This window comes from Drosophila elegans, unplaced genomic scaffold (genome assembly GCF_018152505.1).
Source record: "Drosophila elegans isolate 14027-0461.03 unplaced genomic scaffold, ASM1815250v1 contig_183, whole genome shotgun sequence".
Lineage (NCBI taxonomy): Eukaryota > Metazoa > Arthropoda > Insecta > Diptera > Drosophilidae > Drosophila > Drosophila elegans.
In genome coordinates, this window is record NW_024545550.1 from 9,267,303 (window position 1) to 9,287,265 (window position 19,963).

A 19,963-nucleotide genomic window follows, 5' to 3' on the forward strand; every position below is an offset into this window, starting at 1 on the left:
GGCATATGGCTTATCTGACGGTCTACCCGACTATATTGACCATAAATTTTATTCTGGATATGCACGGTCATTCGTAACTACAAGTGATTAAGCTTTATGGCTACTATACTACTATACTATACTATACCATTGGACAATAAGATTATGATTGGTATTGGGGCTTTTGAAGTTTTCAATCATTTTTGTTTATTTAGGGTTGTCCACATATTATGTAATACCCAATTACCAAGGTATAGAATATATTATTAACATAATCAGATGAAATCTCGCTTAAGAATACTTAATCTAACAAAATATTGACTATAAAACAACTAGAACAAAAAAACTTTATCAATTTTAAATACATTTTTCGATTTTTGCTACAATTGAAAACTTATTTTTGAAAATTTTTAGAAAAATTGTTCAAGCTATAATACCGAAACGCTTATACGGTAATAATACGGCACATTTCGACTGGTTTTCCAACTAAAAACCGTGTACCTCCTGATCATGCCCCAAGCCAAATTTTTTTTTATTATACTGTTAAAAAAGTGGAATAGAAATAAATATCTGACTATCGAGTTTAACACTTTATAATTAATAATTAAATTAAATTTCTTAAAAAATATATAAAAATTGTTTTTAAATAACAACTTATTAGGTTATACTATGTTTTTTCAGCAGTGTAGCCGGGGGGTCGAAAAAACAGACGAACGTGTGTAGATCAACATGCCTGGCAGGTAATACCCTCTTTAAGGGTTTAAAAAAGGAATATTTTAATACAGAAAAATACATTTTATATTATATTTTGAATTCTTTTATTACGGAAATCTATAAAACAACTGCGAAAACTTTAAAGACTTGCCATGATCCTAGTTGAAGTATGGACTCGACAGCCTTTAAACCCATAAACGATTTTACTACCAGACTTTTATATGATACGACAACTGCAGTTGAGTTATCTGAACAATAATAAAGAAGTGCGAAGTACAGTATTATATTTACACTTTTATTTATTTAATATAACAACATTATTTTTACGGTGAATCACACATTGGCTGCTTGCTGCTTGGCTATCCAGTCCCTAAAGTGAACCACATTGGCATAGACTCCGGGATAGTTGGGCCTCGCGCATCCTTCGCCCCAGGAAACGATGCCAACCAGTTTGTTGTTGACAACCAGAGGTCCTCCGGAATCTCCCTGGCAGGCATCCTTTCCACCATTCTGCAAGCCGGCGCAGAGCATGCCCTCGCTGATGGGTCGCCAGTAGTAGGACTCCTGGCACTTAGCTTTGTCCACAACTGGCACCTTGACCTGCTGCAGCTGATTGGAGGACAGCCCGTCCTCCTTGGTGTAGCCCCAACCACTGACGGTGGCCTGGACACCCACAGCCGGCTGCTCCGTGGCGATACCAATGGCTTGCATTGTGCTCGAGTGACTGGCCAAGGGCAGCGGGGGATCCACCCTCACCAGGGCAATGTCGTTATCCGTGATCGAGGCATTGTATAGCTCGTGTGGGATCAATTTCGCCACTCGCACCACCACGCCCTTCATTCCTCCGCGGCTATCGTCTCCGGCCACCACCAGGAAGTTCTCCGCCTCGCGATTGTAGACACAATGGGCTGCAGTGGCTATGGTCACCTCATCCAGGATGCAACCGCCACAGGTTTGGGCATAGGCACTGCTCGCGGAACTGCGCCTGCGCAGCTGAACCACATATTTGGTATAGTAACTGGAGGTATCTGCACCACCCACAATTCGACCATCTGGCTGGGCCTCCACCGCCAGTAATCCCAGCGATCCCAGCAGAAACAGAACCGCAAATATCCGTAACAGAACTTTGTTCATTTCGTTGTTCGATGAGTGACTAAATTGAATCTTTTTGCTTGTTCAAAAACCGACGAGAAGCTTTCCTCATATCGCGAATTGGTCAATAAATTGCTTTTACTCTGACAGCGATAAGATGGACGGACGGTGGCTGTTCTCCGGAATTCTTTACGCCGTAAGCTTCAAAAATCTACGGCTGACTAAGCATAACGACATTGTCCAGCTGTGATAACCAATCAAATAGCCTTAATCGAGTGTTATCGGATTAAACAAACATTTGCTTGCCACTAACAAAAAATTAATAATAAAAAAGCTTTAAATAAAAAATGTATTTTATTATAACTCTTTTATTAAGGCAGTAATTTTAAAACTGAAATGACACAGCAAAGAATTTAAGTTAACCATCTTATAAGTATAAGACAGACAACTGTGCGTATACGCAATGTGGATCAGTGGACAACTTTTGATCTAATAGGTGAAAAGAAATTTGAACTTTTGTGTTGCCCCTAAAGATATGCATAAATTCTTTGAGCTAGTTAAGCTTTGTTTGAAAACTATTGGATTTTTAACCATGAATCGCTTTTGTGATATCGATTTCTGACTAATCCCTGAAAGTATGCTTATTAGTATTATTATTATTAGCTTCATGGGTTATCACGGATACATACATACTTTTACGTCTACTTAGAAAAATGTAATCTGACTGACATTATGGATTTTTACGGAATTTCCATTACCATTAGAATTATAATAAAATTTTTTTAGTTTACGGCACAGCAAAATCTAAAAAATTTAAATTTGTTTATTTAACATTCGCCAACCTAATGCTCGTTCATTAAATTTATTACAAGAATTCACAAAGCTTTGCTCGTTTCCAGGATCCAATCTCGCAAATAGGGCACATCTGAGTAGACACCGGGAAGTCCTTCCGAGGCGCAGGCATATCCCCAGGACACGATACCCACCAGGGTGTCAGCGACCACAAGAGGACCACCGGAGTCACCCTGGCAGGCGTCCTTCTTCTTCTCATAGGCACACACCATGGACTTGTAGATGATCTCTCCATATTTGTATTCCTCCGATTTGCACGTCTCCCAGTCCACAATATCGACTTCAACCTCCTGGAGCGTCTTGGGCAGGGTCATGCACCAGAAATAGCACTTGGCACCCCAACCGGTGACCACAGCGGTGGTTCCAGTGGGCGGAGTCTTCTCGGCCAGAGCCACATAACGAATATCCTCGGTTTCCTCGACCTTCTCGGCCAACTTCAGTATTCCCACGTCGTACTCCATGGTCTCGGAGCTGTAATCCGCATTGTAGGCTAGATCCCGGACAGCTACCACTATGCCGCCCTCGTTGTAGAACGTTGAACCCAAGCGAACAAACACTTTGGACGCCTTCCTGCCCACAAGGCAATGGGCTGCCGTCACTATAGTTTCACCGTCGAGCAAACTCCCACCGCAGAAGTGCGATCCACTCTTCGTCTGCAGGGAAACCTGGTAGGGATGAGCTCGAATCGTGGTGTCTTGACCACCCACAATGCGACCCTCACGCTGGAAGGGATCGGCATTGGAAACGCCAATTGTGCCCGCATGGGCGAAACCCACTGCCAAGCAAACCAAAAGAACCACTAATCCCTGCATTCTGGAAAAACACTAAACCATCAGAAAACTACGACCAACATTTATAACCTTCCACCAGATCCAATTCTACACTGCTACAAAAGCAGTAAATTATTTCATACTTAGTTTTTGGCTTTGATTTTCTTCAATTGCGGATTTAAGTTTTGAAAGTTATTTTAAATATGGAAGCATTACTATTACATTTATTTTAATATAAATTTACAATTTCCATTTTCACCGCACAAAAAAAAAAAACAAAAAACATTTATAATTTTTCCCTTTATTTCAAATTTGTACTTTTAGTTTGTAAAATTGAATATGGATGGTATATTATTATTTTAAATATGAAATAAAAAATTTCGGAATTAGTAGCCAACAAATTTATTTTTACTGTTCAATGTTTTTATCAGTGTTATGATTGATTGGACGGAAGGTGACCTTCGAGTGGACAACTGACAGTATCGGTTGATCTTATGAGCCAAAGAATTAGCATACCCAGGCGGCAAGTTCCTTATCAATCGACTCTTACTGCTTGTCAAAGAAAGCACAAGAAATCTGGAGCACCAGTCGAAACTCGGAAGTCGGCACTTAAACGATCACATAAACTCATTTGGTGAGCTTTGAACTAGGCCCACCTTTATTATTTTCGCATTTATGGGCCAAGTGATGACACCGATTTGTGTTTTTACTATAAAGATATGCCTGAAAAGTGTTGATCAAGACTATTATACTTAACAAGGTCGGTAGTGAATCCTACACATAAAGCAGTATCAGGGATAGATATAGTTTGCTCATTGTCATATGTCTTTTTTAAGGTCTTTTTCAAGTGGTTGAGTGAATGTTACGCAAGACTCACCCTTAGTTATTGAGGTTTATTGTAAATTTCGAAGGAATATATATATATTTTTTTTTTACTGAAGTAACGACACGCTGTTCCCAAAAACTAGGTTATATCATCCATGCGCAATTTTTAATGGCCCCAAAACTCATAACCCAAAATACTGGAAATACCCCGCAAAATAAGGGGTGGCTATATTTCGACACCGCAATGGCGAAAATCAACCGCAAATTTCAATCAGTTTCAGGTGCTTCAAATTAAATTGATAGCGAAATTCTTTCATAAACAACATTATCAGCTAGAAAGTTTTTGATTTGACTATTTGCTTTGTTTTTGCGTTTGATTGAAAAATATTATAAAACAACAACTCCTTACAATCGATCCTTGTTTGATCAATTCATACAACCTAGTATTTCACCAGTCATGGTCCAAAAAAAAAAGAAACGTTTGACTTCCCGTAACCAAATCTGTGCAATCTTATCGATTGCTTCGTTGTGTGGCTAATTAATCTTGCCTCGCCAATCCAGTCCATCACTCAACTTGTCAATGGAAGATGAAGTGGATCTGTGGCCACGCGATGCACTCTAAGCTTCTGTGATTAGATACATCGGTCCTGGCCAAATGTTTACCCTAAGCCACTTGAGACCATTGAAATCGGTGGAAATCGCGGAAGGCACGTCGCGTTATCTTATGTGAATTCCCCTGAACCCTAAAAATGATAACACCTGTGACGTGAGCAGGTTAAGTAACTACTTTTCTATTATCTATTCAATAAGGCGGAGGGTGTAATAAAATTTACGTGAAATAATGTAAAATTTTAAGGAAAGTTGGTGAAATAGTAATAGATTTCCAAATATTCGGGATAAATTTTATCCTACACTTTCTAGTAAGCTTTTAAGTCCTTAAACCAAATACATATCCTTTTCTTTTAAAAACAGTTCCCTTTGTATAAAATAAGTTTGTATCCTAAACATGTTAAGATTTAACAAAACAATACCTTTTACAATCATCTAGTCATCACGACCAGTAGTATAGAAACTCTTTCTTACCAAAGTATTCTATTTAAGCTTTTAAAGGCAGTTTGGAGAATAAGAACACAGTTTCTCTGATGCAAGGCTTAAGAGATTTCTATAGTGAATATGTAAAATTTCGCATCTTAGTTTTTGTAGTTCTAAGAAATAAATAAACGTCAAAATAAAGTGCCTGCATTAATAAGTTTTATTGAAGGATTTTGATATATGTATATCCAACCAACGGGTTAACCGCTTAGATTTTGTTGGCTGTGCTCACCACCCAGGAGCGGAGAACAGCCACATCGGCGTAGACACCGGGGTAGTTGGCGTAAGCGCAACCGTATCCCCAGGAGACCACACCGACAAGGACTCCACCGGAGACTAGTGGGCCGCCGGAGTCACCCTGGCAGGCATCCTTGCCGCTGGCAGCGGCGCAGATCATGGTGTTCTTGATCTGGCTACCGTAGCCGTAGGTGGAGGAAGCGCACCGCGACTGGCTGACGATGTTCACGTTCACGTACTGCAGCTGGGAGGGGATGGAGCTGGCGCCGGAGGACTTGGTGCCCCAACCGGAGACGGCGGCAGCGGCTCCGTTGGCCGGGTTGTAGGTGGCCAGACCGATGGCCTTGATGGAGGAGCTGAGGGGTAGGGAGGAGCTCAGACGGATCACGGCGATGTCGTTGATCATGGTGTTGGCGTTGTAGCCCTCGTGGTTCTTGAAGGAGGCCACCTTCGCCACGCTGCCGCCGGAGCTCCAGTAGCTGGATCCGGCACGGACTTGCAGAACAGAGGCGGACACGGACTGCAGGCAGTGGGCGGCGGTCACGATGATGTTGGCGGAGTAGACGGATCCGCCGCAGGAGTGGCTGCCACTGCGCTGCAGGGAGATCTGCCAGGGGAAGCTGCCGATGGTGGTGGCCGAACCGCCGACAATGCGGCCATCCAGCTGGGGCAGGAGTCCCTCGGGAACGGTGCCTCCCAGGGCGCAGACCACGGCGGACAACAGGATAACGATCTTCAGCATGTTGAGCGGTGCTAGCTAGTGCTTACTTACATGCCGCCATCCAAACCTTTTATACACTCGTCTTATCTGGCCAAGTGCCCAAGTGTAAGGCCTTACACATGCGACGCAATTGGGCCAAAACGAAGAGATAGACACCAAAGTGGATTCAATTGCTTGTGGATTGCTTTTATTTCAAGTGTTTGCTTGTGGGGTTACACCTGCGCTTACACCTCCTCGGCGGTCCTCTCGATCCACTCGTGGAAGTGGGCAACGTCGGCGTAGACACCGGGATACCTCACATCGCCGCATCCGTAGCCCCAGGAGACCACGCCGACCAGGCGATCGCCGGAGACCAGTGGGCCACCGGAGTCACCCTGGCAGGCATCCTTGTGCTCGGCGTAGGCGCAGATCATGGTGTCCTTGATCTTGCTGCCGTAGCTGAACTCGCGGGAGCGGCAGCGCGCAACGTCCACGATCTTCAGGTCGACGGCCAGGAGGTGGTCCGGAATGGTGCTGCCGCCGGACTCGGTGGTGCCCCATCCGGAGACCACGGCGGTGGCGCCCTCGCGCGGATTCGAGTCGGCGATGCGGATCTCGCGGATGCTCGAACGGAAGCTCAGGTCCGATTCAATGCGGATGATGGCGATGTCGTTGACCATGGTGCGGGCGTTGTAGCCCTCGTGGTTGCGGAAGGCGCGAACGGAGTGGACACTACCGCCGGAGCGCCAGTAGGTGCTGCCCACGCGGATCTTCAGATCCTTGGCCTCGATCGACTGCAGACAGTGGGCGGCGGTGATCACAATGTCGTGCGAGTAGATGGAGCCGCCGCAGAAGTGGGATCCCCCGCGCTGCAGGGACACCTGGTAGGGATGGGCCTCGATGCTGGTCTCATAGCCACCGACGATGCGACCATCCAACTGGGGCAGCAGTCCCTCGGGAATGGTGCCCGCCAAGGCGCAGGCCAGAATGGAAAGAAGTACCGCGGATTTCAACATCTTAATCGCTTGTATGCTGATCCGCAGATCAAGACGCCTTATATACATGATCCAAAGCGCATATCTACACTTGCTTGAAAGCGATAGCCTCAGCATGGCTGTGGCGTCACTCCACCCGTAATTCCGGGAACTAATCAGCTTATCAGGCAAGGGCCACTCCACGCCACTATCCACCTGTGCCACGAGGGATCTCACTTCGCCATTGATTGAACCACTTCCGAGATAGCGACCCGCCTATAAAACCACGCCGTCCGGCTCCAAGAGTATTCATTTCGCACCATGCTGAAGTTCGTGATCTTGTTGTCCGCCGTGGCCTGCGCCCTGGGAGGCACCATCCCCGAGGGACTCCTGCCCCAACTGGATGGCCGCATCGTCGGAGGCACCGCCACCACCATCACCAGCTTCCCCTGGCAGATCTCCCTGCAGCGCAGTGGCAGCCACTCCTGCGGCGGATCCATCTACTCCGCCAACGTGATCGTGACCGCCGCTCACTGCCTGCAATCCGTGTCCGCCTCCACCCTCCAGGTTCGCGCTGGATCCAGCTACTGGAGCTCCGGCGGCACCGTTCTCAAGGTCGCGGCCTTCCGCAACCACGAGGGCTACAACGCCAACACCATGGTCAACGACATCGCCATCATCTGGCTGAGCGGCTCCCTGGGATTCAGCTCCTCCATCAAGGCCATCGGTCTGGCCGGCTCCAACCCCGCTAACGGCGCCGCTGCCTCCGTCTCCGGCTGGGGCACCCAGTCCTCTGGCTCCAGCTCCATCCCCACCCAGCTGCAGTACGTCAACGTGAACATCGTCAGCCAGTCCGTGTGCGCCTCCGGCGCCTACAGCTACGGCAGCCAGATTAGGGGCTCCATGATCTGCGCTGCTGCCAGCGGCAAGGATTCCTGCCAGGGTGACTCCGGTGGCCCACTTGTCTCCGGTGGAGTCCTCGTCGGTGTGGTCTCCTGGGGATACGGATGCGCTCTGAGCAACTACCCCGGTGTCTACGCCAGCGTGGCCGACCTCCGCTCCTGGGTGGTCAACAACGCTTAAGCATCTTGCGAATAAAATCTAAACCGAGCAGAAAATTATGGACGTTGTTCTTTCAAAAATATTAGTTTTGGGGAGGCGATCAATGTTTTGATGAGGGACGTATACAAGTGGGTAGTTTGGCGGTTTCTTATAGCATATAAAAAGGTCGTACAAATATATTTACACGCTGCCTATCCAAGCGTATATCCGATTGCAATGGTTACGAATGGGTTAAATGATTTGGAAAAGGTAGTAAAGACCCTTTCTTACCATTATTCTGTCTTCTCCCATTTATTTAATTAAATAGTTCTTATCACTTTTAAGTCAGTAATTCAGAAAAATAAGTCAGTTGAAGATTGATTTTGCGAGCACTCTACAAACTGAATATTGATACGTAATCTTATGGGCACGCTTATACTTACGAATTCTTGAAGAGGTGCTTTACGTACAAATAGAATGATAGGAATGATTAACTATTTTGACGTAAAATTATAACAATTTTTAACATTTAATTTTGTATATACCATAATTAATTTTGTATATACCATACCATATATTCCGCTCACTGGAAGGGTAATATAGGTGTATAGTGTTGTGTTGCAGTGTAAAAGAAAAACACATGTTTTTGAAATATTTAAATAAAATACAAAATTTACAATTTAAAATAGCGGTTTCAATATGAGCATAACAAAACAAATATTTGTTTTACAAATGGTAACAACTAAAATCTGCAAATTCTATAAAACTGCATTAGTTGTATTAAAAAATAAGTAAAGAAGAGCTTCGCGGTAAAAGTTTAGCGCGTCTCTTAAAGCACCAGCCGGAAAATAAATTGTAATTTATTCAGTTAGGGATACAGGCTAATACTACGAATATTATGTTGCAATACTACCCAATTTGATTAGTCCCCAATAAAAAACTAATATTTATTTAAGACTTGTCTAACTCGCTTATCCGTACAAAATATTTAGTCAGGTTGAATGTAACATGTACTTTAAGACCTTCTTGACTAACAATGTCCGCAATTTTTGTTTGATTTGGCCCATTTTGTTTTATTTCAACGTTTAACTGCTGGAGACCCCCAAAAATAATAAAAATATTAATTAATTAAATAAATAATAAATTAATTAAAGCAACCGTAAAAAAACTAACGAAACCATAAAAAAGAATGCAACGAGTTGAGTTATAATCAGCAAATTCGTTTTATTTCGCAAGGTTCTTAGGCGTTGTTGACCACCCAGGAGCGGAGGTCGGCCACGCTGGCGTAGACACCGGGGTAGTTGGAGTAGGCGCATCCGTATCCCCAGGAGACCACACCGACAAGAACTCCACCGGAGACCAGTGGGCCGCCGGAGTCACCCTGGCAGGCATCCTTGCCGCTGGCAGCAGCGCAGATCATGCTGCTCTGGATCTGGCTACCGTATCCGTAGGTGGAGGAAGCGCACTGCGTCCTGCCGACGATGTTCACGTTGACGTACTGCAGCTGGGAGGGGATGGAGCTGGAGCCGTAGGACTGGGTGCCCCAGCCGGAGACGGAGGCAGAGGCGCCGTTAGCGGGGTTGGAGCTGGCCAGACCGATGGCCTTGATGGAGGAGCTGAAGGACAGGGAGCTGCTCAGCCTGACGATGGCGATGTCGTTGACCATGGTGTTGGCGTTGTAGCCCTCGTGGTTCTTGAAGGAGGCCACCTTGGCCACGCTGCCGCCAGAGCTCCAGTAGCTGGATCCGGCACGGACTTGCAGAACAGAGGCCGACACGGACTGCAGGCAGTGGGCGGCGGTCACAATGATGTTGGCGGAGTAGACGGATCCGCCGCAGGAGTGGCCGCCATTGCGCTGCAGGGAGATCTGCCAGGGGAAGCTGGTGATGGTGGTGGTCGTTCCTCCGACGATGCGGCCATCCAGCTGGGGCAGGAGTCCCTCGGGGACGGTGCCTCCCAGGGCGCAGGCTACGGCAGACAACAAGATCACGAACTTCAGCATGGTGCGAATCCAATGAGTTGCCTTCCCAAATGGGCACCCCTTTTATACTGGGTTCCAATCTTCCCGTGGCGCATTAATCAGAGTTTTCAATTATTTTAATCTCTATCGTGACAGGAAAACCCAAAATAATCCGTTGAAGTTATCGGCAGATAAGTCCTCCACTCCAATGTCTTTAAGCTTATATTTATTTATATTTTATTCGTATAATATAAATTATACTCGGCTCTTTCACCATTTGGTAAATATTCCATTTTGTTTTAGTTCTTAAAATATGCCATCAAGTGTATCACATAGAAATCCATTTTTTTTTTATTATGTCCGATAATTCGTTTCTCGAAATCACTCCAAATAAATTAATTTAAGGATGTGTTGTTATTTTTTTTAGTGTGGCAGAGGGGCTGGGATCACAAACCTCTCAAATAGAAAACGCGAGTAAGCCCATTTGGGTCAAAAGACTTTGGCAAGACAATAGCTTCAAGCTGATTCTAAACCGGGATGTGTAGCAATATCTCCGATAAGAGGTATCTCATCTCAGATCTTTTATAAGTGAAAAATATTTGGGGTCATTCTTATTCAATTTGGCTTTGTACACTTTTAAAATAAGGAGTTAAGAGCTAAAGTAACTAATCATTTCTCAGACTGATTAATAGTATCTTTTAAAAGATCGTTCAAAACAGTTTTAATCAGAAACAATATTATTTACTAAGTAGATCTCATTTACTTAAATTGTTTGATTTTTTGTATGCTAATTATTAGCGAAACAAAAGGTAAATCGAAGAAACAAAATGTGTTGCGCTTTGTTGCTGATTAATAATGGATATAAAACATTTCTTTTTAAATATTTTTGACTTTAATATCTGAAAATTTATTTTAAGTTTAAGTCGAAAACACAAATAAAACCCATTTTGGATCTAGTATTTTCACATTTTTTCGAACTTCTTTCGACTTCCAATCATCAAATGCAATTTAATTTGCAAAGTATTTTATAAAATGATTTTATATTTAATTTCAAATACAAAATATTCAATAGCCAGATATTTATTTTTATTCTTCCATTTTTTATCAGTGTTAATATGTTTTAGTTATCTAAATATTATTTATTAATTGTTTTTTGGAAACAAAAACTGCGACACTTTGGAGTGGAGGACTTATCTACCGCCACTTCAACGGATTATTTTGGGTTTTCCTGACACGATAGTGATAAAAATAATTGAAAACTCTGATTAATGCGCAAGGGGAAGATTGGAACTCCGTATAAAAGGGGTGCCCATTTGGGAAGGCAACTCATTGGATTCGCACCATGCTGAAGTTCGTGATCTTGTTGTCTGCCGTAGCCTGCGCCCTGGGAGGCACCGTCCCCGAGGGACTCCTGCCCCAGCTGGATGGCCGCATCGTCGGAGGAACGACCACCACCATCACCAGCTTCCCCTGGCAGATCTCCCTGCAGCGCAATGGCGGCCACTCCTGCGGCGGATCCGTCTACTCCGCCAACATCATTGTGACCGCCGCCCACTGCCTGCAGTCCGTGTCGGCCTCTGTTCTGCAAGTCCGTGCCGGATCCAGCTACTGGAGCTCTGGCGGCAGCGTGGCCAAGGTGGCCTCCTTCAAGAACCACGAGGGCTACAACGCCAACACCATGGTCAACGACATCGCCATCGTCAGGCTGAGCAGCTCCCTGTCCTTCAGCTCCTCCATCAAGGCCATCGGTCTGGCCAGCTCCAACCCCGCTAACGGCGCCTCTGCCTCCGTCTCCGGCTGGGGCACCCAGTCCTACGGCTCCAGCTCCATCCCCTCCCAGCTGCAGTACGTCAACGTGAACATCGTCGGCAGGACGCAGTGCGCTTCCTCCACCTACGGATACGGTAGCCAGATCCAGAGCAGCATGATCTGCGCTGCTGCCAGCGGCAAGGATGCCTGCCAGGGTGACTCCGGCGGCCCACTGGTCTCCGGTGGAGTTCTTGTCGGTGTGGTCTCCTGGGGATACGGATGCGCCTACTCCAACTACCCCGGTGTCTACGCCAGCGTGGCCGACCTCCGCTCCTGGGTGGTCAACAACGCCTAAGAACCTTGCGAAATAAAACGAAATTGCTGATTATAACTCAACTCGTTGCTTTCTTCTTTATTGGGCGGCCTTCTTCTTCTCGCGGGCGGCCGAATTCCATAGTCGGTTCTTGGTCTGGGCATTGGCCTTGTCCCTTCTGGTAACTGGACGAAGATGAGCAGCATCCACTATATCCCTGAAAGCATTTGGCTAATATTTAATGTCAGGTCTGAGACTTAAGGAACTTACTTGAATTCCTCGTAGTTTTGGGAGCTATAAACAGCCCTTAGTTTGGCATCATTGCGCAGCTCGTAGAGTTCTCCATCGCGGATGCACTGAAGACAGCTCTCCCGCAGTCGGATAAGCTCCTCCGGCGTTATCTTCCAGTCCTCCATAATGGAATCGTTGATTGTGAATGATTTTTTGGATTTTCCCAACTCGAAAAAAAGTTTGTTTTCCAAAGGTTGCCTAGGTAACTGGGTTTCCTAGTGGGTAAATTGTGGAACAGACCAAAGCTACTTGAGAGTATCAGTAATACCAGTAATGCCAGCGATAAGCTCCTATTAGCCGGCGATTAATTTTTACAGCCCTGCGCATAAATCCGTCATGAAGGTGTTTCATGAACAACTACGAGCAGTTTGCACTTGGCTTTCGGAATGACTGTATACGGAATAGTAAGAGCTCTACTGCTATTTTTTCTAGCAGTAGTAGCAGCAGCAGCAGCAGCAGCAGAGGTGGAGGCCAATGGGCGGATAGTGGGTGGTAGTGACCAGGTCATCCGTAATGCCCCCTGGCAGGTCTCCATTCAGATCAGTGCGCGTCACGAGTGCGGCGGAGTCATCTACAGCAAGGAGATTGTCATGACGGCCGGACACTGTCTGCACGGGAAATCCGTGACCCTGATAAAGGTCCGTGTGGGAGCACAGAATCACAATTACGGCGGAACATTGGTGCCCGTGGCGGCGTACAAAGTGCACGAGCAGTTCGATTCCCGCTACCTGCACTTCGACATTGCTGTGCTGCGTCTGTCCACTCCACTCACCTTTGGCCTCTCGACCAGAGCCATAAATCTGGCCAAGAAGAGTCCCTTGGGTGGATCGACGGCCACGGTCACCGGTTGGGGCTACACGGATAATGGAGCCTATGCCGACACACTACAGAAGGCCAAGCTGCAGATCATCGATCGTGGCGAGTGTGCCTCGCAGAAGTATGGCTATGGTGCGGATTTTGTGGGCGAGGAGACCATTTGTGCGGCCAACACGGATGCGGATGCATGTACAGGCGACTCTGGAGGTCCCTTGGTGGCCAACAGCCAGCTGGTGGGCATTGTATCCTGGGGTTACCGGTGTGCGGACGACAACTACCCCGGTGTGTATGTGGATGTCGCTGTGCTGCGACCATGGATAGTCAAAGCAGCCAATGCCTTATAAGCTGGGAGCTCGGGGTTTCAAAAATAAAAACCATGTTTCAAAACAAAATACAAAACAAAAGCCACTTCATTATTCGCCCCCCAGGTGGAATCGAACCACTTCGACGCTAATCGACTACGGATTTGAAGTCCGCACCTTGGACCACCAAAGCTCAGTGGGGCACTAATGTCTACTAAAGTTTCCCCATTTATAAGTTCCAGATGCAGAAAAAGCACTTGGGAATTTTAGGAGAATTTTTAGAGCATCTTTCAGTTAGTGCTATATAATTTAGATAGGTGGTTCACGTAGCAATAAAAGCATTGTAAAATGTGATCCAGTTTGCATATTGTATGGATATCTAGCTTAATATATTTTTAACGTGAACAAAATGGTAAAAAAAATATTTTAAATATTTAAGTAGTGAAGCAAAAGTTTTGAAAATAAAGTATTATAAATCCTGATATTGCTGTAATTAAAGCTCTAATTTGAAAGTATTGACCATCCAACAAGAAAACTAGTGATATCTATAAAAAAGGATACAGTTTATTACAAAATATTAACTCAGAGAATCAACATAATTCATTTATGGAATGCAGTAGCAAATGCATATAAAGTAACTATCGCTTTCATAGGCGACTTCAATACCATTGAGAATTTTTAAAGCAAAAGATCAAATAGTTAGGATTATGATTATAAGTTGCCCGGCGGAGTCCATATCACTTGCGTGGCTGCTGGATGTGGTTCTGGGGCTTCAGCTGCACTGCGGCCGGGGGCTTGGGCGAGTGGGCCACTTGGGCGGAGGCGGGCGTAAAGTCCGTATTACCCTTGACGGGGGCACCGCTCACCGATCCCGAGTTCACAGCAATAGGTTGCTAAAGGCCAAGGCAAATGAGTATTATTTGAATTTATAATAGAGTATTTTTGACCAGGACTCACCGTAAGTCCAGTGCAGTCCTCGGCATCCTTGGGCGCACGCTCAGCAGTTGGAGCCTTGTGCTGTACAATCCTCATGCCACCTGCCTTCACTAAAAACAAAAAATAATAAATAATTTTTTTTTTTTTAACTATAAAAACAAAAATATCTTCAATAAGTCAAAGTTTATATACTCTGGTCATTTAAATAAAAGTATATAGTCTTTTGACCATAAAAATTTCAAATTTGGTTTAAAAAGATTAATAATGAATAAAATGCAAAAACAGTTGGACTATATGACAGATAAATTAATGGAAGCTACGGAGTATAATAATCCGATTTCGATAAAAAACTCTGCCTAAAATGGTTAAAAGTCGTCGGAACCATAGGATCTTTTAAACATAATTTCTTAATTGTTAAATTTTCATGATTCTAGATTTTAAACAAAGTGAGTGTAATGCATAGAAAAATAATTAGATCAAGAATAAAAATACGAAGGGTCGAAGATGTCTTCTATGCGTTACAAACATCTCACCCAATTAATAAAGCCCTTTGTAAGAGTATACAAATTTTTTTTAAATATTCACAAGTCGCTGTGCATCTGACGTCAGCACAAAGTAAGAAAGTATATTTTTGGAAGCAATGGCTTCGTGTGCGTATGTGCAAGTTGTTTGTTTACTTATCAGCTTTGGCCGAAACAGGTTAAGATACTGATAAGGGAGTAGATATTGTGGCAATTGATAGGATTGGGAGTATTATTAATTGCCAGCGGGGCAATTCGTTGATTTCCTATGGAATTTTTGTGGAAAAACAAAAACATGACTGCACACACGCACACCAATGCAAGTGCACTTACATGCAGGTGGGTGTCCAGCAACAAGATTGGGTTGTTCATCAGCCATTTTTCCTGGGTTATAAAGCTATGGGTTGGGAAAACGATAGTTAAATATTTACACTTACAGTGTAGAAGGCTTCGTTGACCTACCTCTCTTTTTGTTGTTAATAAATGCGCGGCTTCGCTGTTTTGCTTTTGCGTTCTAATTGTGACACGTCCGACTGTTGCCTATCGAAACGTGTTATCGGAACTTGTATTACTGTTCTCACTGTTGCAGTAGCTCAGCTGCTGCCGGTTGTTCACACTGCACACAGTATTAAGTGGTTAAATTAAAATCTATAAATTAACTTAAACAATAAAACAAAACTCAAACTTTTATAAAACGATCAAATGTAAATGAAGAAAGTCGAAGGTTACATATTAACGAATTGTACCCAATAAAATTTGTATCGGAGGAATTCCCACCATTTTACTGCTTACAAAAGCAAACTACAATTGTTTAAAAATCAGTACTACTTTATTAATACACTTTAACCTTAAACCTAGACTTTGTAAATAATAAAACCTAATCGACTACAACTATCAATCAGCCTGAGAAATGTTTTGCGCGGCGCTAATAAGAGTATCGTGGATATCCTTCGCCGATTGGACGTGAACTCGAACGGTGTTCAAGTAGGTGGGATACGGAATGGGTCCAGCGTTGTCCGGCATGAAGGTTTCCATGCGCATTGGGGTCACCGGACCGGGGAGATAGTGATTCGAGGAATTTTGCTGCTGCAGGCACTGCATGGCCGTCTTCAAATGGATCTCGATTTGGTCGCAGCAGGCGTAGAAATCTTCCAAGTGCTTGTCAAATCGAGGAACATGATGAGCCCCCGTGTCCCTTTTCAAGTTATCCGCCAGATTGTTTTGCTGCAGTGTGAAGGCACTTGATCTGATAGTCAGGAACATCGATTCCCTCAGGGGTCCCAGCAAACTCTTTACCCTGGATATGTTGTCTAGTTTTTCCGCCTGCTGCTGCTGCTGCAGCGGTTGCGGCTGCTGTTGCTGCTGGTGTTGCACGGGCACAGGTCCTGGTGGGCCTGACGGTGACGACTGCATCACCTGCATCATTTGCGGACCCGACATGGGCATCATGTTCATGTTTGGGTTCATTTTGCACTTGAAAACGTTGAATTTTCACGGAGAAATTAAACTACCGCAGTTTGTTTCTTTTTCAATGGTGAAACGCGGCATGAGATTACTCATTTTTGCGTTGGGGTGGCTCAGATATGGCATGAACCGTCACAAAACATTTAGCTAGAATAATCTAGCTTAATAAAAAAAAACTACTTCCATTTATCTATTAAAAAATTAAAGATTACAAATTCAAATTTAACATTAATAAACTTATTTAAAAAAAATACCTTTTCAATATTTGAAATATTATAATAAATATAATTTTATATACTAAGTGTACAGTAAAGCTCGAATATATCCGTTTTTAAACTTTAAATAAAATGTTAACAAATTAAAGTAAGCGATCTAAAAGCTTTCAGGAAGAAAATAGATGAAGCATATTTTAGTTTCAAAATAGACTCTATTTTAATAGAGTAGACACTAGCACCGATTATTAAAATAAATTCGTCAAGCTCTTTGTCTAAAAAAAATAGCTATATAAGCAGCACTGCAGCGGGCGGCAGCTATCGATAACGATAACTGGCGGGCAGCAACCTGGACAACAGCTGTGGCGCTTAAAACACATTTTTCTATTAGAAATTCGAGGCGCAAAGCGCGTTACTAAAGCTTAAGTTACTCTACGACCACTATGACTAGGTGAGTGGAGATGCACTGCATCCAACTGTGAGCTTGTGTCCGCTGCACTTGTGCCAGAATCATAACCTAAAAGTGCCGCTTGGGTCGTTCATTTGTGTTAACCCATTTCTCCACCCTTAACCCCCCGCAGGAACAGCATCGAATTGGGCGATGTGACCCCGCACAACATCAAGCAGCTGAAGAAGCTCAACACCGTGGTCTTCCCGGTCTCCTACAATGACAAGTTCTACGTGGATGTCCTCGAGGCCGGCGAACTGGCCAAGTTGGCCTACTACAATGACATTGTGGTTGGCGCCGTTTGCTGTCGCATCGACACCACCGAAAACCAGCGGCGTTTGTACATCATGACCCTGGGATGCCTGTCCCCGTACCGCCGTCTAGGGATCGGCACCGTCATGTTCGAGCACATCATGAACTTCGCCGAAAAGGATGGAAACTTTGACAGCATTTTTCTGTAAGAAAACTACTCATTTGGAATTGTTTGATACCGAAGAAGGTGCAAAAACTTAAGGGTCCAAGGTTGCAGTTTTTATTTAGATTTACAGTAGAAATGAGGCTTTTTCTTGATTATCTGATATTTATTCAAGTTTAATGCCGTTTATTCTTTATATCACACTCTTGTACCAAAATCATTAATTTTAGTTTAACTTGTTTTGTTCAGAATGCTCTTTGAGCTCTCAATGTTTATGAAGTCAACATATTTCGATTCAAAAGTTGGACAACTATTTCGCTTGCAATTGTTTAATTCTGTTAGAGAGTTTTTTAACTATAATAATCTAATGTGACTTTTTATCTAATTTCCTTGCCCTAACTTGGTATTGAAGCAATTCTGTTTATTCCAAAAGCCACCCTTAAGTTTGTACTAACTTTTTACAACAATTCCAGGCATGTGCAAATCAACAACGACGGAGCCATCGAGTTCTACAAAAAGTTCGGCTTCGAGATCGTCGACACCAAGGAGCAGTACTACAAGCGCATCGAGCCCGCGGACGCCCATGTCCTGCAGAAGGCGCTGCGACGCACTGCACCCAACTCCAACAGCTCCGCCAACAATACCACCGCCAACTCAAATTCCCGCAGTAAAGCACGCCAGTTCACTTTTGTTTAAGAGGATGTGTTTCAATGTGTACAACAACAAGCAGACATGTAGGGGCGGCCAAAACGATGTATTCAATTAGTCCGATCATATCTATGTGTAATCAATATTCATTAACCCCTGCGCGGGAATAAATAGCTCTGTACGACTCTGGCCAGTCCAAATTCAAGTTCCTAAGACAATGCGGCTAGACGATGGCTTTGTTTACTGCTACGGGAATTTGTACAGCCTGCTGTTCTACTGGGGATTGATCACGATCCGGGTGAGGAGTACGGGTCAAGGAGGAGCAGTTTCAACCAGGTGGACAGTGGGCTATGCATTATTGGCGCGCTTTTTACTGCTCATCTGCTTCCTGGGCAGCCTGATGGCGAAGCTGAAGGATCCGGAGATGGCAGCGGCCATGTATGAGCACCTCAGCCCGCTGGTTAAGGTGATCTTCACCTGGGAGTGCTTCAGCTGCTGGATCACCTACTTGGAATTCTGCCTGTCGCTGGACAGTCAGCGGAGCAGGCACCTGCGACTCCTGGCCAGCATGCAGCAGTTCGATCGGTCTGTCGTGGAGGTGTTTCCTCAGGTTAAGTGGAACTACCAACGCTCTCGATTGAAATATTGGTATGGCACTGTGATCGTCGGCTTTTGTTTCTTCTCCTTTTCCATCTCGCTGGTCTTCAAAACGGTGCGTTGCACCTGCGGCATTCCATCCACATTGCTGATGGCCTTTACCTACACTCTGCTGATGAGCTCCGTGGGATTGTTGGGCTTTGTGCACATCGGCATCATGGACTTTCTGCGGGTGCGCCTGCGATTGGTTCAGCAGCTGCTCCGGCAACTTTATCAAGGTGAAGGGAGTGGACAAGAGGTTCACGAACGGATTGCCCACCTGTTCGACCTGTCCAAGCGTTGCTCTTTTCTTCTGACCGAACTGAATGGAGTGTTTGGGTTTGCAGCCGCCGCTGGCCTCTTCTACGACTTTACCGTCACGACCTGCTTGGTGTACGTCATTTGCCAGAAGCTGCTGTACAGAGAGTCCTGGGACCTGGAGTACTTGTTCATGCTGCTTCACGTGGTTATACACACCTACAAGGTGGTAATCACCAGCACCTATGGGTATTTGCTGCAGCGAGAGGTGGGGATAGCTTGGCAAGTTCTCTTCATTGACTAAGAGGGTGCATTGTTCCTCTCCAGAAGCGCAACTGCATGCACTTGCTGAGCAACTACTCGAGATACTTTCCGGACCAGGATGTGGCTCGCCGGCAGACGGAGGACTTCCAGCACTGGCGCATGCACAATCGGCAGGCGGCTCTGGTGGGCAGCACAACAACACTCAATGTTTCCACCATTTACGTGGTAGGTGATCACCTGACTCGAGGCCAAACCACTCTTATCCTTCCCCATCATCCTATCCTGGCAGATCTACAACGGCATGGCCAACTATGTGATCATCCTGGTCCAGCTTCTGTTCCAGCAGCAGCAGATCAAAGAGCTCCAACTGTTATCGGGCAGGGATGTTGACGTTTTTGGACCCATGGGCCCCATTACTCACATGGATTAAACGAACTACTACAGTATATAGTAT

General features: G+C 44.9%; 13 protein-coding genes and 1 non-coding gene across 14 annotated transcripts; 5 read left to right on the forward strand and 9 right to left on the reverse strand.

Annotated features, from left to right (window-relative positions):
- Window positions 1–967: 967 nt before the first annotated feature.
- Window positions 968–1,860, reverse strand: LOC108144125 (trypsin eta). Its single transcript, XM_017268768.2, has one exon. The coding sequence runs from the start codon at window positions 1,825–1,827 to the stop codon at window positions 1,027–1,029; it is 801 nt and encodes a 266-aa protein (XP_017124257.2). The 5' UTR covers window positions 1,828–1,860; the 3' UTR covers window positions 968–1,026.
- A 602-nt stretch (window positions 1,861–2,462) lies between these two features.
- Window positions 2,463–3,449, reverse strand: LOC121466875 (trypsin theta). The gene has a single exon (XM_041707665.1). The coding sequence runs from the start codon at window positions 3,447–3,449 to the stop codon at window positions 2,661–2,663; it is 789 nt and encodes a 262-aa protein (XP_041563599.1). The 3' UTR covers window positions 2,463–2,660.
- A 2,012-nt stretch (window positions 3,450–5,461) lies between these two features.
- LOC108144321 (trypsin alpha) lies at window positions 5,462–6,339 on the reverse strand. The gene has a single exon (XM_017269022.2). The coding sequence runs from the start codon at window positions 6,301–6,303 to the stop codon at window positions 5,533–5,535; it is 771 nt and encodes a 256-aa protein (XP_017124511.1). The 5' UTR covers window positions 6,304–6,339; the 3' UTR covers window positions 5,462–5,532.
- Window positions 6,340–6,447: 108 nt separating this feature from the next.
- On the reverse strand, window positions 6,448–7,304 carry LOC108144317 (trypsin epsilon). Its single transcript, XM_017269018.2, has one exon. It carries the CDS (start codon window positions 7,275–7,277, stop codon window positions 6,507–6,509), a length of 771 nt encoding a protein of 256 aa, XP_017124507.2. The 5' UTR covers window positions 7,278–7,304; the 3' UTR covers window positions 6,448–6,506.
- Window positions 7,305–7,534: 230 nt separating this feature from the next.
- On the forward strand, window positions 7,535–8,353 carry LOC108144322 (trypsin beta). Its single transcript, XM_017269023.2, has one exon. The coding sequence runs from the start codon at window positions 7,557–7,559 to the stop codon at window positions 8,316–8,318; it is 762 nt and encodes a 253-aa protein (XP_017124512.1). The 5' UTR covers window positions 7,535–7,556; the 3' UTR covers window positions 8,319–8,353.
- Window positions 8,354–9,475: 1,122 nt separating this feature from the next.
- LOC108144323 (trypsin delta) lies at window positions 9,476–10,304 on the reverse strand. Its single transcript, XM_017269024.2, has one exon. It carries the CDS (start codon window positions 10,276–10,278, stop codon window positions 9,517–9,519), a length of 762 nt encoding a protein of 253 aa, XP_017124513.1. The 5' UTR covers window positions 10,279–10,304; the 3' UTR covers window positions 9,476–9,516.
- Window positions 10,305–11,545: 1,241 nt separating this feature from the next.
- LOC108144853 (trypsin delta) lies at window positions 11,546–12,381 on the forward strand. Its single transcript, XM_017270000.2, has one exon. The coding sequence runs from the start codon at window positions 11,579–11,581 to the stop codon at window positions 12,338–12,340; it is 762 nt and encodes a 253-aa protein (XP_017125489.2). The 5' UTR covers window positions 11,546–11,578; the 3' UTR covers window positions 12,341–12,381.
- On the reverse strand, window positions 12,368–12,794 carry LOC108144854 (coiled-coil domain-containing protein 103). Its single transcript, XM_017270001.2, has 2 exons — window positions 12,569–12,794; window positions 12,368–12,515 (listed from the first exon to the last, which is right to left on the reverse strand). Exons 1-2 carry the CDS (start codon window positions 12,712–12,714, stop codon window positions 12,398–12,400), a joined length of 264 nt encoding a protein of 87 aa, XP_017125490.1. The 5' UTR covers window positions 12,715–12,794; the 3' UTR covers window positions 12,368–12,397.
- A 149-nt stretch (window positions 12,795–12,943) lies between these two features.
- LOC108144176 (trypsin iota) lies at window positions 12,944–14,097 on the forward strand. The gene has a single exon (XM_017268837.2). The coding sequence runs from the start codon at window positions 12,976–12,978 to the stop codon at window positions 13,747–13,749; it is 774 nt and encodes a 257-aa protein (XP_017124326.1). The 5' UTR covers window positions 12,944–12,975; the 3' UTR covers window positions 13,750–14,097.
- Trnastop-uca lies at window positions 13,824–13,910 on the reverse strand. Its single transcript has one exon. It is a non-coding gene; the product is annotated as a tRNA-Sec (tRNA).
- A 154-nt stretch (window positions 14,098–14,251) lies between the features above and the next one.
- Window positions 14,252–15,742, reverse strand: LOC108144548 (death-associated protein 1). Its single transcript, XM_017269518.2, has 4 exons — window positions 15,627–15,742; window positions 15,498–15,561; window positions 14,665–14,753; window positions 14,252–14,600 (listed from the first exon to the last, which is right to left on the reverse strand). Exons 2-4 carry the CDS (start codon window positions 15,541–15,543, stop codon window positions 14,445–14,447), a joined length of 291 nt encoding a protein of 96 aa, XP_017125007.1. The 5' UTR covers window positions 15,544–15,561; window positions 15,627–15,742; the 3' UTR covers window positions 14,252–14,444.
- A 232-nt stretch (window positions 15,743–15,974) lies between these two features.
- LOC108144544 (mediator of RNA polymerase II transcription subunit 29) lies at window positions 15,975–16,710 on the reverse strand. Its single transcript, XM_017269515.2, has one exon. It carries the CDS (start codon window positions 16,629–16,631, stop codon window positions 16,059–16,061), a length of 573 nt encoding a protein of 190 aa, XP_017125004.1. The 5' UTR covers window positions 16,632–16,710; the 3' UTR covers window positions 15,975–16,058.
- A 378-nt stretch (window positions 16,711–17,088) lies between these two features.
- On the forward strand, window positions 17,089–18,551 carry LOC108144546 (probable N-acetyltransferase san). The gene is made up of 3 exons (XM_017269516.2): window positions 17,089–17,291; window positions 17,422–17,745; window positions 18,177–18,551. Exons 1-3 carry the CDS (start codon window positions 17,284–17,286, stop codon window positions 18,397–18,399), a joined length of 555 nt encoding a protein of 184 aa, XP_017125005.1. The 5' UTR covers window positions 17,089–17,283; the 3' UTR covers window positions 18,400–18,551.
- Window positions 18,552–18,568: 17 nt separating this feature from the next.
- LOC108144549 (putative gustatory receptor 47b) lies at window positions 18,569–19,944 on the forward strand. The gene is made up of 3 exons (XM_017269520.2): window positions 18,569–19,513; window positions 19,573–19,734; window positions 19,799–19,944. Exons 1-3 carry the CDS (start codon window positions 18,569–18,571, stop codon window positions 19,937–19,939), a joined length of 1,248 nt encoding a protein of 415 aa, XP_017125009.1. The 3' UTR covers window positions 19,940–19,944.
- The last annotated feature ends 19 nt before the right edge of the window (window positions 19,945–19,963 follow it).

Excerpts from the sequence above, each read along its gene's own strand:
- LOC108144125 (XM_017268768.2), bottom strand. The coding sequence starts at position 1,827 with ATGAACAAAGTTCTGTTACGGATATTTGCGGTTCTGTTTCTGCTGGGA.
- LOC121466875 (XM_041707665.1), bottom strand. The coding sequence starts at position 3,449 with ATGCAGGGATTAGTGGTTCTTTTGGTTTGCTTGGCAGTGGGTTTCGCC.
- LOC108144321 (XM_017269022.2), bottom strand. The coding sequence starts at position 6,303 with ATGCTGAAGATCGTTATCCTGTTGTCCGCCGTGGTCTGCGCCCTGGGA.
- LOC108144317 (XM_017269018.2), bottom strand. The coding sequence starts at position 7,277 with ATGTTGAAATCCGCGGTACTTCTTTCCATTCTGGCCTGCGCCTTGGCG.
- LOC108144322 (XM_017269023.2), top strand. The coding sequence starts at position 7,557 with ATGCTGAAGTTCGTGATCTTGTTGTCCGCCGTGGCCTGCGCCCTGGGA.
- LOC108144323 (XM_017269024.2), bottom strand. The coding sequence starts at position 10,278 with ATGCTGAAGTTCGTGATCTTGTTGTCTGCCGTAGCCTGCGCCCTGGGA.
- LOC108144853 (XM_017270000.2), top strand. The coding sequence starts at position 11,579 with ATGCTGAAGTTCGTGATCTTGTTGTCTGCCGTAGCCTGCGCCCTGGGA.
- LOC108144854 (XM_017270001.2), bottom strand. The coding sequence starts at position 12,714 with ATGGAGGACTGGAAGATAACGCCGGAGGAGCTTATCCGACTGCGGGAG. Across the intron at positions 12,516-12,568 it reads CAAAACTACGAGGAATTCAA|GGATATAGTGGATGCTGCTC; the intron begins GTAAGTTCCTTA and ends AAATGCTTTCAG.
- LOC108144176 (XM_017268837.2), top strand. The coding sequence starts at position 12,976 with ATGACTGTATACGGAATAGTAAGAGCTCTACTGCTATTTTTTCTAGCA.
- LOC108144548 (XM_017269518.2), bottom strand. The coding sequence starts at position 15,543 with ATGGCTGATGAACAACCCAATCTTGTTGCTGGACACCCACCTGCAT. Across the intron at positions 14,754-15,497 it reads TGCTGGACACCCACCTGCAT|TGAAGGCAGGTGGCATGAGG; the intron begins GTAAGTGCACTT and ends TTTTGTTTTTAG. Across the intron at positions 14,601-14,664 it reads AGGACTGCACTGGACTTACG|CAACCTATTGCTGTGAACTC; the intron begins GTGAGTCCTGGT and ends CTTGGCCTTTAG.
- LOC108144544 (XM_017269515.2), bottom strand. The coding sequence starts at position 16,631 with ATGAACCCAAACATGAACATGATGCCCATGTCGGGTCCGCAAATGATG.
- LOC108144546 (XM_017269516.2), top strand. Across the intron at positions 17,746-18,176 it reads AACTTTGACAGCATTTTTCT|GCATGTGCAAATCAACAACG; the intron begins GTAAGAAAACTA and ends CAACAATTCCAG.
- LOC108144549 (XM_017269520.2), top strand. The coding sequence starts at position 18,569 with ATGCGGCTAGACGATGGCTTTGTTTACTGCTACGGGAATTTGTACAGC. Across the intron at positions 19,514-19,572 it reads GGTATTTGCTGCAGCGAGAG|AAGCGCAACTGCATGCACTT; the intron begins GTGGGGATAGCT and ends GTTCCTCTCCAG. Across the intron at positions 19,735-19,798 it reads ATGTTTCCACCATTTACGTG|ATCTACAACGGCATGGCCAA; the intron begins GTAGGTGATCAC and ends CTATCCTGGCAG.